The sequence below is a fragment of the Dipodomys ordii genome, unplaced genomic scaffold, assembly GCF_000151885.1.
Source record: "Dipodomys ordii isolate 6190 unplaced genomic scaffold, Dord_2.0 Scaffold69, whole genome shotgun sequence".
Lineage (NCBI taxonomy): Eukaryota > Metazoa > Chordata > Mammalia > Rodentia > Heteromyidae > Dipodomys > Dipodomys ordii.
This window is the reverse complement of record NW_012267285.1, coordinates 3665994-3680428: the sequence shown is the minus strand read 5'-3', so window position 1 is coordinate 3680428 and position 14435 is coordinate 3665994. Positions and strand designations below refer to the sequence as shown.

Sequence of the window (14435 nt, the reverse complement as noted above, 5' to 3'; positions counted from 1 at the left end):
GCCTTGAGCTGAAGAGCTGAGGGACAACGCCCAGGCCCAGAGTTCAAGCCCCACGACCGACAAAAAAAAAAAAAAAAAGTTCCTGCCTGGGCTGGCTTCAAACTGCAATCCTCAGATCTCAGCCACCGGAGTAGCTAGGATCGCAGGTGTGAGCTACTGGTGCCCTGCTCCTTTTTATTTGTATATGAAATTACTCTCTCTTCAAGAATGCTGATACAGTTAATTTGTTTGTTTGTATGAGCTTTCTTCTTTTATGTATGTGTGGTACCAGGGTTTGAGCCTAGGGCCTAAGGTTTACAAAGTGGCGCTCTATGGCTTAAGCCACAACCCAGCACTGATGCATGTAACTTTAAAGACATTTTTACATGTAGCTATTACAGCCTTGACACTGAAGACTTTACCTGCTCAAGGAGAGTTCCCCATTAGACCTCCCTTGTACCGGATCCTCTTTATACATTCGTGTTCCGTAGAAATACCAGTAGAGGGCCCCTGAATTGTCTTCCCCTAGAGGTTCTACACGGAGACTGTCTGCATCCAGACCCTTGGCAGAAAAGGAAGGAGGGTTGGGGACAACAATGAACTACATAAATGGAAGAAAACTTCAATACACGAACCTATCACCTGTTTCAAAATGCCAAGTACAGGATATCATTTTTTCATCTGGGCAGATAAAACACAGAATGGGATGGAGGTACCTTCTTCGAAGAACAAGACATAGAAATGCTTGAAATTTTCAGTTCCCTACCCCAACCACGGCTCCCACCCCTCCAAAAACGGGGAATTCCAAGGAATGGTCTGACTACCTGGCTTAGATTTACTTTATACGTACACAAAAGGTAGTGGGTAGGATAAGATGCTCTAAGGCTCTGTCCCGTGTAATCCACTATGGAAGCTCAGTCAGAACCCACAGCAACATTCTGCTCCAGCTGAGACTCCCAATTTACCCCAGGGCCTGACCTAGGCTGGAGTCCTGAATGAAGACTACTTCTCAATGACATGACCAAGAAAGGACTAGAAGTCATCCCCAGGTCTAATCCTGTATGATCTGGACACCTGCCAGCCGGGCATCCGTGGCTCATGTCTGTCATCCCAGCTACTCAGGAGGCTGAGGTCTGAGGATCACGACTCAAAGCCTGCCCAGGCAGGAAAGGCCATGAGCCTCTTTATCTCCAATTAATGACCAAAAAGCCAGAAGTGGAACTGTGGCTCAAGTAGTAAAGCATTAACCTTGAGCCAAACAAAAACAAAACAAAAAGGGCTCAGGGACACTGTCCAGGCCCTAGTTCAAATTCCTATCACCCCCCCCCAAAAAAAAAAAAAGATCCAAGAGCTCTTACGTCTAACTAACCACTAAAAGACATAGAAGTAGCACTGTGGCTCAAGTGGTAGAGCACTAGCCTTGAGCAAAAAAGCTTAGGGACAGTGTCTAGGCTCTGATTTCAACGCTCCATTCTCAACTACTGGGTTTTTACTTCGCTAGAGAAAGGGCTTTCAGGGAAGCACCTTGAGTAGATCGAAGACATCATCTGCATCTAGCCGGTAATCACAGAGGCGGTGCAGAATCTCCACGCGGGTACGAAGAGGCAGGTCTTGGAAACTGGCTTCTCTCAGGGGGTTGGGTTTCCCCTCCTCAAGCTCCCAGCGGTAGTTGATAATGTCTTCCAGGTAGCTGTGGAATTTCTGAGGCCTATCCATAAGGCCCAGACAAAAATACATGAATGTACACAAAGCTGTGGCTTGAGAGCTGACAAGCTTATCAACGGCAACAAGGAGGATCTGACGGTCTTGGCTGCTTTATGTATTAGACCAACTACATGAAGTTCCAAAGAAGATAAACCTGTCCTAAGAGCTCCCCACGGAGAACTCTTAAAACACAGGCAGCAGCACATGCAAGTCAACAGCAAACTACGAAGTGGAGACAACTGTCTAACCTTTTGCTCATCCTATTTATTTATTTATGCATGCATGCGTGCATGCGTACATGCGTGCATGCCAGGCCTGGGGATTGAACTCAGGGCCTGGGCACGGTCCCTGAACTTCTTCTGCTCAAGGCTAGTGCTCTACCACTTGAGCCACAGTGCCATTTCTGGTCTTTTCTGTGTATGTGGTACTCAGGAATCGAAATGCATGCTAGGCAAGCACTCTACAACTGAGCCACATTCCCAGCCTCCAAATACTCTTAAAGATCCATTTTCTCTTTACTTTCCTATTCAAAATATTAGGAAAGACCACTGGCTCTAAGTTAGTATTGCGTGAGTAAAGAGACGAAGACCTACTTGAAGTTACCTGTTTCTTATAGCAAAGAAACCAAGACAGAACAGTAGAAAGAGAATGAAAACAAGGATGAGTCAACTGCTTTCTAACACCCAAGGTTAGCTACTTGATAGAAGTCAGCAAAGAGCTCTTCAGCCAGCTTCAGACAGAAGACACTTCCCTTCTATTGGCCAGCCCACAGGCAGAGGCAGAGGGCTGGGTACTGGCTGCTTTTAAGGGTCAGCGGGCTGGAACTGGCAGAATTCGTGACTAGGCAAAGCAACTGATTTAACAGCTGCAATTTGTTTGGGATATCATAGAAAACAGGCAGCTATTGACCTCTTAGAAGCACATGTCAGGGACATGAAAAGGTATCCAGTCTCCTTACTAGGTAGTAATTAAGGCAAAGAACCATACACAGTGCAGACTAAGTGAAAAGTAGAATCGCCTCCTTCCACACGCTTCAAGCATTGGTGAGGCTTCACTAATGCATGCACATGATTGACGAGGCCATATTTAGCAGGAGTTCTTGTAAATCAGCAAGTGAAGAGGTTGTATAAGATAATCTGAGGCCTGGGGTAGAGCGCAGCAGTGCACCATCCCCAGTACTGGAGCCACAGCCAGTGACTGAGTGTCTGTCCTTTATTTGTGTGGGTAGATGTGAATCCTGAGGCTTGAACTCAGGACCTGGGGGTGCTGTCCTTGAGCTTTTTTGCTCAAAGCTAGGGCTCTACCACTTGATCCACAGTTCCACTTCTGGTACTTTCTTGTTAATTGGAGATATAGAGTTTCATAGGTTCCTGCCTAGGCTGGCTTGATCTGCAGATCTCAGACTCCTGAGTTACAGGTACCCAGCTTGAAAGTGTTTCTTCTTTAAGATCACAGAACAATCTAGGCCAAAATAGTTAACAGATCTTTTGTTTTGTTTTGGACAGGACTTTACAATGTAGCTAAGCCTGTGGATGAAATCTGAGGATCATGGTTCAAAGCCAGCCCAACAGACAACCTGAGATTCTTATCTAAAAAAAAAACCAAAACAAAACCAGCAAAAAAAATCCTAGATGGAGGTATGGCTCAAGGCATACAGCACCAGCTGTGAGCTAATCTTAGGACCAACTCAAAAAATACTGAAATTGGAATTTTGCAATAATAAATGGGGTGATTTGACAAGAATACCTAGAGAAGTTCTATAAACACCTAACAACAAGACATCACACAGGTGCTGCCCCGAGCTACATCACACGGCTGAGATGACCTGGCAAGACCATGGTTTGAGGTCAGCCAAGCAACAAACACAGAACTGGGCATTCCATGCCTGTCATCCCAATTCTGAGGAAGGCTAAGATCTGGAACAGTAGGGCTCCAAATCAAGACAGCCAAAGGAAAAAAATCCTGGGACTTCTTATCTCGGCAGAAAATGCTAGCCCTAAATGCAGCGAGAAGACAACTTATAAGAAGCTAAATCTGGAAAAATCGCTAAAAGAAAGCATGTGAAAATAATCCTTTTGTAGTATCACTGATTTCGCACACAGGAAAAAAAATGTGAAATATATAGGAAAAAATATATTACATAGACTTGAATTAAATGTAACTTTTTTTAGAGGGAGGGAGGTCACTGGGCACTGTGGGTCTTTCACTCAAGGCTAGCACTCAAAGCTAGCTCTCTATCACTTGGAGCCACAAAGCCTCTTTTGGTTTTCTGGTAGTTAACTGGAGAGATGAGTCTTAGGACTTTCCTGCCAGAGCTGGCTTTGAACCACAACCTTCAGATCTCAGCCTCCTAAGTAGCTTGGATTACAGGTGTGAGCCATCAGTGCCCAGCTAAATAAAAACTCTTGTTCTTTAAAAACATAAATGGAGGGGCTGGGAAGGTGGCTCAGTGGTAGAGTGCTTGCCTTGCATGCCTGAGGCCCTGGGTTCGACTCCTCAGCACCACATAAGCAAAAAGAAAAAAGCCGGAAGTGGCGCTGTGGCTCAAGTGGTAGAGCACTAGCCTTGAGCTGAAGAGCTGAGGGACAGTGCCCAGGCCCAGAGTTCAGGCCCCATGACTGGCAATAAATAAATAAATAAATAAATAAATGGAAAATACACACTAGGAGCAAATATTTACACTTTGACATTGTATGTCTAACAAGGGACTTACATCCAGACTGCATAAAAAATCTACAAACTAGTAAATATCCCTAACTAAACATAAGTAATCAAAAGATGTGAGTAAACGTTTCAGCAAAAAGAGATGTACAAATGAACAAGAACGATGTCCAACATTCCTGGTCATCGGGAAAATACAAATTAAAATGACAGTGAGTTACTACCTTAAAAACAAGAGAATCCCAAGGTTTAGTGATCTTGTGAACTATGGCTTTGTTAACCTTGAGTTACAGTTTGGTTTGCAATAGTCTGGGGGAAAAAAAGACCTGAAAAAATTGAACTACGTTGGACAAGAAATGTACTCCTTAACTTACCTATGTAACTGTAACCTCTCCGTACATCACACTTACAATAAAATAAAACTTAAAAAAACTCAAAATAAAAGGGAACTGGAACTTTCCAGAAACAAACAAACAAAAAAAAGAGAATCGGTGAAATTAAAAGAGCAAATGTTGGTAAAGATATAGAGCAAGCAACTAGACTTCTCCTTTTTCACTAGTAGAAATATAAAATGTCACAACCACTTTGGAAAAAGAGTTTGGCAGTTTCTTGCTGTTAAACATACCATTACCATAAGATTCAGAAATTCTCAAAATAAATGAAAACACATTTACAGCAGCATTTGCATGCAAATACTCATAGTAGCTTTATCATAACAACCTCAAAAGCAACACACATCCCTATCAACACATGGGAAGGATAAACAGCTTGCAATTTATTTTTCACTAGATACAATTTAATCCTTCACTTGGCCAAAATGAACAAATTGATACAAACAGCAATCCCAAAGAATTCTGCAGACTTTGCACTGAATGAAAGAAGCTGGACTTGACAGTGTGTTGTCCCATTAGCACAAACTCTACAACACTACCACAAGGTATCTTAGTAAAACTGAGGCCGCTGACAGCCAGACCAGTTTACATGGGAGAGCAACTACAAAGACAACTTTCTGGGAAGATGGAAATGTTCTATGTTTCTGAGCAGAATGATGACTACATGGCACATTCATTTGTTCAAATCCATTGGCCTGCCAGGTGCCAGTGGCTCACATCTGTCATCCTAGCTACTCAGGAGGCTGAGATATGAGGCTCCTAGTTCAAAGCCAGCCCTGGCAGAAAAAGTCTATGAGACTCCTATCTCCAATTAACCACCAGAAAGCCAGACGTGGAGCTGTGGTTCAAATGATAGGCAGCTTTGAGCAAAAAAAGCTAAAGGACAGTGCCCAGGCCTTAGTTCAGGCCCCCAAACCAGTGTACAGACCCAGTCATACGCGTGCAGAAGTGGCCTGTGTGCTGAAGATAGTGATTTTACTGCATGGTGTCACAAGTTCAAATAAACACATTTAGCAGGAGCACTGTGATTTCCAAAGAGATAATGTTTAAAGGACAAACTTTCAGTACTAGATTTTGTTTCTGAAAGCAAAGCAAAGCAAAACAAAACAAAGAAAGTGGGGTTGGGAATGTGGTTCAGTGGTACAGTGCTTGCCTAGCATGAATAAAGCCCTGGGTTCAATTCCTCAGTACCACACACGTGGCATCATGGCTCAGTGATAGAGTGCTAGCCTTGAGCAAAAGAAGCTCAGGGACAGTGCCCAGGCACTGAGTTCAAGCCCCAGGACTGCCAAAACAAAAACAACAAAAACACCCCTGTGTATACTAGAGAAGAAAATGGAAAAAGAAACCCCAGCAAGAGTGAACAGGAGAACCCAGGTGCTTATCATCAACCTTGGGGAACAGAAGATAGGCAATATTCTACTACTAGCAGAACTTGGGCGTGCTCCAGAGCCGTTGGCTCCCACGACTCTGAAAGCACGTAACCTCAGACCCCTGCTCTACAAGTGCAAGCGCTGGACCCACACAGTGCAGATAACCCCAATCACCCATCAATGTGAACACCGACACTCTCCCTGCCCAGGAGACAGAACAGCGCTCCTGAATTATGAGGCAGCCTGTCAACTGCTTTGTACATTTTGTCCATTTACATGTATCCTCAGTTTTCCTTCTTTTGTACTTATAAAAATACATCTCTGATAATGCTTTTGCAACTTGTGCTGATTGCTCGACCTTTTCACCTGTCGTGTGTAATGGCCGGGGCGGGTCTGCTCCCGGTTCTCAGGGGGACATGGGCCTGGCACGGCCGTGCACCCCAGCACAGCCAAGGAGCTTTGGAGAGCCACAAGGGCCCAGAGAACCATGAGACCCTCCTCAGCATCCAGCGTCTCTACTTTGGGGAGTGTTTATTTGTGCAGCAAGAGGAAATAAACAGACCCAGGGCCTCATGCATGCTAGGCAGGGGCTCTACAAAAGGGAAGGCTAACAAATGTCAAGACTCTTTTCCAAAAATAAGGGAAAGGTGAGGTGCAGTGACACATACTTGTAGTCCAGCTATCCAGAAGGGTGAGAACTTCAAGGAGAACCCCTTGAACCCAGGAGTTCTAGACTAGCCTGTACAACACAGCCCATCCCAGGCTCCAAAGACAACCACCACCAAGAAAACAGATCTCAGCACAAAACAGTTTTGTCAACATTGATCAAATTTACTTGCTAGTGCCTTCACAGACACTAGAGAACTATTTATTTGGCAGTTATAACGGCATCAGAGAGCCCAGAGGCTCCAAGTAAATTATGCTACTGCTACCAGGTTATGTGGACAACAGAAGACACAAGTGCAAGAAATATAGAAAACTCTATCGTTTTGTTAGGCGGTATTTCACCAATATTTCAAACAAAAACCAGAAATAGGCACAAACAAGAGACAAAAATTCTACACTTGAGTGGCAGCTGGTGTAGCTACGAGTAAATGATACAGATTTGTGAAAAGCAAACTCAACCATCACAGTAAAGAATGAGCAGGGGCTGGGAAGGTGGCTCAGTGGTAGAGCGCTTGCCTTGCATGCTGGGTTCGATTCCTCAGCACCACATAAGCAAAAAGAAAAAATCCGCAAGTGGCGCTGTGGCTCAAGTGGTAGAGTGCTAGCCTTGAGCTGAAGAGCTGAGGGACAGCGCCCAGCCCAGAGTTCAGGCCCCACGACCGGACCCCATTTAAAACAAAACAAAAAAAAAAAAGCGCAGACACAGCCTGGGAGCTCATTTGCATGCTATGCATTAGGGTGCACTGTCTTATACAGACGAGGGTAGATGCTATGACTGGCTAGTCCGTTCCCTGTGCAGTAAATATGTACTGAGAGCACAGTTAGTAGTTACTCACGTGATGTCCCTTCGCTGATAGCAGCCCTGAAGCAAGCAGGCAATCAGATCGCTGATAAACTCCACATCATCTCTGTGAAGGGCTGCCTCTAACTCCTGAGAGAGAAGAGGAAAGACAGAGATCAAATACTCAGACTTCTTAAAATCCACACTACCACCACAAACACAGAGCCCAGGCAACAGAAAGTGGCTGGTCAATGAAGCCGAGGGCTTGCTGCCATTTTCCCTCTTCCCCGGTTACTGCTGCTAGAGGAGCGATGAGGGCTTGCAGGCTTTCCTAGAGTTTCTCTTACTGCCCCTACCATCCCCCCATTCCTTTTGTCTACACTCTGGAAGACATACCCACGGTTCTTGGGGGGGGGGTTGAGAAGACAGTAATGGGGGGCAGGGACTGAACTCAGGGTCTTGCACCTGCTAGACCTGTATTCTAACACTTGAGCCCCAGTGTGTGTGTGTGTGTGTGTGCGCGCGCGTGTGTGGGTGTGTGTGCATGTGGGTGTGGGTGTGTGTGTGTGCGTGTGTGCATGTGTGTGTGCATATGTGTGTGTGTGTGTGTGTGTGTGTCGATCCTAGGGCTTGAACTCAGGGACTTGGAGCTGTCCTGAGCTTATTCTGCTCCAGGCTAGCGCTCTGTCGCTTGAACTCAGCACCACCTCCAGCTTTTTCTGAGTAATTTACTGGAGTTGAGTCTTAGGGACTCCCCCGCCCGGGCTGGCTCCCAGCACAATCCTCAGCTCTCAGCCCCTTTTGCAGCTAGGGTTACAAGTGTGAGCCACGGGCGCCCGGCTCAGCCTGCTTTTTTGTTGGCTATTTTGGAGATGGAGCTTGGAAACGTCTCCGCCTCGGCTGACTACTTACTAACGGCAATCCTCCTCCAGCTCTCATCCCAGCCCCATGGCTGTGATACAGGTGCGTATTTCTTTTTTGCAAAGCCATGCTAGCTGTATAATCAACTAGTGTGCATATCGTATAGTTTTCTAATTTAGTGGCAAAACAAATTACAGGAGCATTAAATGCTTTATAATCAATTACAAGTACTCTTTGTTATATAACAGTTTTAACAAATAAACCAACTGCAACACTGTATTTTGAACTTAACAGAACTGGGAGGAAGAAATTTGGCAACTTTTACTTTAATGATGCTACTCCTACATGTCTAGAGGAGATTGCTAGAATAAGACGGCTCTTACATCATCTGGAGAGTAATGCCTTGGTGAGATGCATTTGTTTTGCTTACGTTTGCAAACACTCATGTGTACAGTCTAGGGCCTGGAAATCCCTTTTCTGGGCCAACTGTACATCACACAAAGACTTTTTTTTTTTTGGTTGGTCGTGGGGCCTGAACTCTGGGCCTGGGTGCTGTCCCTCAGCTCTTCAGCTCAAGGTGAACGTTCTACCTCTTGAGCCACAGTGCCACGTCCAGTTTTCTGAGTGGTTTACTGGAGCTAAGGGTGTCATGGACTACTCTCCTGCCTGGGCTAGCTTTGAACCACAATCCTCAGATCTCAGCCTGCTGAGTAGCTAGGATTAAAGGCGTGAGCCACCAGCACCAGGCACAAAGACTTTTCTCTATGGTCTTCCCAGGTGAATTTCACTTTGCCAATCCTCCAATTTTGATGCCTGAACTACAGTAGCTATGTACCGTGCAACACACCTGCCTTCGAGTCCCTCCTCTCCCAGAGTACATCAAAAGCGCAACTTGCTTGCTCTTAAGTGTGGCTTCCAACTCTGAAGAATGGTAGAGATGGGACCCAGGCCTTTGCACACGCCAAGTACTATTCCACTCTAAAGTCCCAGCCCCAAAATGCTCATTTTTTCATTAGAGGTGCTTAGACTGAACTATGTAATGTCTCCTAGAGTTTATATTATTACTAAATATATTACTGGCTCTGCCAAGTAATTCTAACTACCTAGGAGGCCAAGATCTGAGGACTGAACTTCAAAGTCAGCCCCAGACAGGAGTCCATGAGACTCTAATTAACCACCAAAAAGCCAGGACTAGAGCTATGGCTCAAGTGGCAGAGCACTAGACTAGCCGTGAGCAAAAAATCTCAGTGACAATGCCCAGGCTCTGAGTTCAAATCCCAGGCAAACGTGCACTCGTGCATGTGTGTCTACATACACACATACAGAGGACATACCAAATTAAGTTGTTTTAACAGCCACACTTGAGAACATAAGGCAAGAACCAGGAGGGCATTGCTCAAGAGAGGACTGCCAGAAGTCTAACATAGGATATGCGTGATCTCTTAGAGACCAGACTTGGAAAACATTTAATGTTGATTTTATGTTTAAAAAATAATCATGATTTGGAGTAGAATGTAAGCTGTGCATTAACTTTTTTGGCTGAGGACAGCTCCTGGGCCTGGCACCTGTAGAGAAGGCTTCAACCACTGAGCTCGCCCCCAGGTTCCCTAAATCAATATGAAGGGGGAACAAAATCATAAAATGATCTTAGTCAACTATTAAGTGAGACAACAGGTTTCTCTCTGGGAGAAAAGTTTGCTTTTTTATAGGACGTCCGGACTGTTGGATTAGGAAAAACGAGCAGGCCCATGCATGCCTGTTCCAACCCCTTTCCCCCACACCATAGGTCCTAGAATATGGTAAATAACTCAGTACAGTCTGCAGACAAACAGGTTCAAATACAAGACTGCCTTTTAAAACGTAATTCTACAATACTATGTTTAATATAACAGAACGCCACCTGGAAATATACTAGGGTGGGGGAGAGGCATGCAGGCATGGATGCACAAATGCAGACCTGAGTTAAGAAGATGGTTAAATCATTAGGAGTGACATTGTCCAAAAAGAGATGTAATCATTACCTGACTTATGTAAATGTGACCGGTCACCCTTTTAACAACAATTTTTTTAAGTTATCATTAAAAATTAGAACCAAACAGGGCCCTAGGTGGCTCACACCTGTAATCCTAGCTATTCAGGAGGTTGAGATCTGAGGATCAGGGTTCAAAGCCCGCCTGGGCAGGAAAGCCCATGAGATTTTTATCTCCAGTTTAACCACTAGAAAAATAGGAAGTGGCACTGTGGCTCAAGTGGTAGAGCGCTCACCTGGAGCTGAGGGACAGTGCCCAGGCCCAGAGTTCAAAGTCCTATGACCAACCAAAAAAAAGGAACTTTTGCAAAGGTGGAGAAATATTTTCCTTTTATAACATCATTATGGGCCATACAAAGTTATCAGTACAATCAGAGCAGATACATTCCTATCTGTCTGTCCCCTCATTTACCAACTGACTTCCTAGGCCTTCAATGGGCCATAGGCCAGACTTTCCCCATCCCTGTTTAAAGAGTAGTTTGAGTTGTGCAAGATGAAAAGTTTTGGAGATATGTTGTTTCACAACCACAAAAATACATTACTGAATATAACAATAAAAATAATACTACGGAAACACACTGATGGCTAATGGTAATTAATTACTGTACAATGAAAACTTGTTAACAGGAAAAAAGGTCATTTTCATGATTTTTCTTTTTTCTTTTGGCTTTTGCTCTACCACTTTAAGCAACAGCTCCACTTTCTGGTTTTTGAGTGGTTCACTGGAGATAAGAATCTCATAGGGGGCTGTGAATGTGGCTTAGTGGTAAAGTGCTCACCTAGCATGCACGAAGTCCTGTGTTTGATTCCTCAGTACCACATACACAGAAAGAGCCAGCAGCGGAGGTGTGGCTCAAGTGGTATAGCACAAGTCTTGAGCAAAAGAAGCTCAGGGACAGCACCCAGGCCCTGAGTTCAAGCCCGGGGACTGGCAAAAAAAAAAAAAATGTATAGGGATTTTTCTGCCCGGGCTGGCATTGAACTGTGATCCTCAAATCTCAGCCTCCTGAGTAGCTAGTGTTACAGGTGTGAGCCACCAGCGCCTGACTAATGGGTTAACTTTTAATTGTAGCAACGGTATAAATGTTTTAAAATTGTTACCACAATTAAAAAATACGTTTCACAGCAAGATGCTGTGTGTTCCTCACACGAAGTATGTGGTCTCCAAGGGGTGGTATGGACAAAAAAGGGAGGTAAATACCACCCGTGATACACAAAACAAATGCTGCACTAAGTAATATTACATTTATCTCATCTTCCTCTTGGAAAGAGAGCAAAGACTGAGGAGATACCAGTATCCCGTTTTTGATATAAGGAATTTGAATTCTCTTCATACATAACCCACTGCTTTGAGTACGGATAAAACTGTCTCCAAAGAGAGTCCAGAGATCCAGGTTATTCAAAGCTTTACTACTTAAGGTTTCAACCCAGAGCTTAAGTCTTAGACTAAGGCACAAGGAACCCTCCTCCTAAAGACATCCACCCCAAGCTTTTTTTTTTCCTCTTCTCAATTTCTCTCCTTGGGCCTTTTGTATTCTCCTTTCACTGTGCGCATTGAACTGTGAGCACAGAAATCTGAACTTTGCCAAGATGCTCAGGGACAGCAGAGGACGGGGAAAGAAAACAGCAGAAAGGGGTGAAAGGAGACTCCATTCCTACCACCGCTCTGCGGCTTCAGAGGAGCTGTGGAGAGTAACAGGATTTGCCTCTCTTGCAGCTGGCGCCACAGCTCATTAGGGAAAAGCCTGCTTAACGTGTGCACATGTACACACACACACACACACACACACACACACACACACACACAGAGCTCTCTGGACTGAGCAAGGGGCACCCAGACTACCTCTGGGGGACGGGGAAGAAGACAGTGGTTAGAAAACATGCCCGCTAAGGATGAACAACTGCTCACTTTAAAAAGTCCTGCCCGCCTTACAGCCGGATTCCAGACCAAGGACAGTCTAATGACATAGGGAACATGAAATTTCCTTAATATAGCCAGTCACTCGACTGTAGCTTTTCTTAAATAACACTCCAGACACTTTCCCTTTGTAACGCGTACCTATTCCCTGTGTAAGTTTTCTTTAACCTTTTACCAATTTGTTTTTTCTACAACTTCCAAGAATCAATATACAGATTTATATTGCCGCCATTTAGTCACAATAATTCCTTTGAGTTTATTTAGGGGGGGAGGAGTGGCTAAGGAATAAAGTCATGTTGGTTGTATTTGCTTTTGGAGTTGCAAATCTTCCTGATTTGCACAGGACCGAGTACAATGTACATCTAGATGAAAGCCCCGTGTGGGACCAGAACCCCTCATGCACAAAGGCGGGGCGGCGGGCCCCTGAGGGACTCTCGCAGCTGCTGGCCGCAGAGACTGCCTGGAGTGCCGGCTCAGGACATGGGAGGAAAGGCACACCAGCCTCCAGAAGGCACCCAGACTGGCAGCTGATGCTTTCTAACTTGGTACACGTTAATTTAACCCCAAAGGCTTGTGGCATGCCAATTTAGCAGGAACTTATAAATCAGCCAGAGCAACTGCACTGCCGAGGGGCCTGAAAGCAGCTACATAACACGTTCAGTGGGCAAACCTTTATCTGCGCAGCCCCCAAAGGCGAGCAGGTCTGTTCTGCTGCTTTGTATGCAGTGACCAGACTCGGCTATGTCACCAGCTACAATGCTGTGGAAACCAAACAGCTCCTTCCCTCAGTGTTGACTATAACTCAAAATCATCAACTGGAAAAATGTTAATTACACAATAAATGTGTGAAACTAGAATGATTTTTCTGCAAATGTTTAAATTAGGAATAGTGGCTACAAAGGCTGTTTTAAAAAAGTATTCAAAATTGCCTAATCTTCTACACACACAAAAAAATACCATGACACAAACAATGCCCACTGACTGAAAAAGCAGGGCGTGTGGTGCCTACCAGGCTGGGGTGGGAGGCACTAAGCTGGACAAGCATGGCTACACAGAAAAGAAATCTGGAAAGGCAGATCCTAGCCAGGACACACATGCTCTGTGCGGGTCCAGCTGGACGCCCGCCTTCACCAGCCTTCCCCAGCCGGCAAAGGTCTCCCGTCGGGGCTGATGACTTTCCTGGGCTCCACACCTAAGACAGGAGGTAAAAATGGCACAGCTTCCTGGAGTCATTTGCCTTTTTGTTTTATTGTTGGTGCTTTTTGCTCAGAAACACATTTTCATTTTTTTCCTGCAGTTCTGGGAGGTAGCACCCATAAGTAGGTAGATGCTCTAAGATTATTTATCTGTTTAGCCAGTCCTGGGGCTTGAACTCAGGGCCTGGGCACTGTCCCTGAGCTTCTTTTGCTCAAGGCTAGTGCTCTACCACTTGAACCACAGCACTGCTTCCAGCTTTTTCTCTGTGTATGTGGTACTGAGGAGTTGAACTCAGGGCTTCAAGCATGCTAGGCAAGCTCTCTACCACTGAGCCACATTCCCAGAGTCATCCTCTCAAATTCTTGACTTTTAAAACAAAGATTGGGGCTGGGTGTCAGGGGCTCATGCTACTCAGGAGGCTGAGATCTGAGGGTCGTGGTTCAAAGCCAGCCTGGGCAGAAAAGTTCCTATGACTTATCTCCCACTAACCATTCAAACACTGGAAGTGGAGCTGTGGCTCAAAGCGGTAGAGTGCTACCTTTGGGGGTGGGGGTGGGGAACCACCTCAGAGACAGCACCCAAGCCCTGAGTTCAAGCCCCACAAATGACCAAACAAAGCAAAATTTAAAAAAAGGCTGACCAAACCCCAAAGGTTTATCTATGTTTGGTCTGCATCTGCATCTACGTTTGGTATGCACAGGATATTGTGAGGGACGGCAGGAAGGTGAAGAGAGAGCCCCACTCCAGTTGTGAGAAGTGATAGGTTGGTTACTGCTGGAGGGATGATAGTGGAACAGGCAATGAGAGATGAAAGGGAAGCATTTCAGAAGTACAGTCAATAGCTTGGCACCTACTTGTAGGTAAAGAAAAAAAA

The 14435-nt window shown here is 45.1% G+C and overlaps 1 protein-coding gene across 2 annotated transcripts in view; it reads right to left on the bottom strand.

Annotated features, from left to right (window-relative positions):
* The window catches only part of Cecr2 (cat eye syndrome chromosome region, candidate 2), a 33861-nt gene extending 32257 nt beyond the window's left edge, over positions 1-1604 (bottom strand). Inside the window, exons 1-2 of one of the 2 annotated variants that reach the window (XM_013023721.1) lie at positions 1504-1604; positions 402-541 (exon numbers count right to left, since the gene is read on the bottom strand). In XM_013023721.1, the coding sequence (XP_012879175.1) occupies positions 402-457 (56 nt within the window). In that variant the 5' untranslated portion in view covers positions 458-541; positions 1504-1604. Of the gene's footprint in view, positions 1-401; positions 542-1503 lie in introns of those variants that run through there. The other variant, XM_013023720.1, reaches the window with a different exon arrangement.
* Between the last annotated feature and the right edge of the window lie 12831 nt (positions 1605-14435).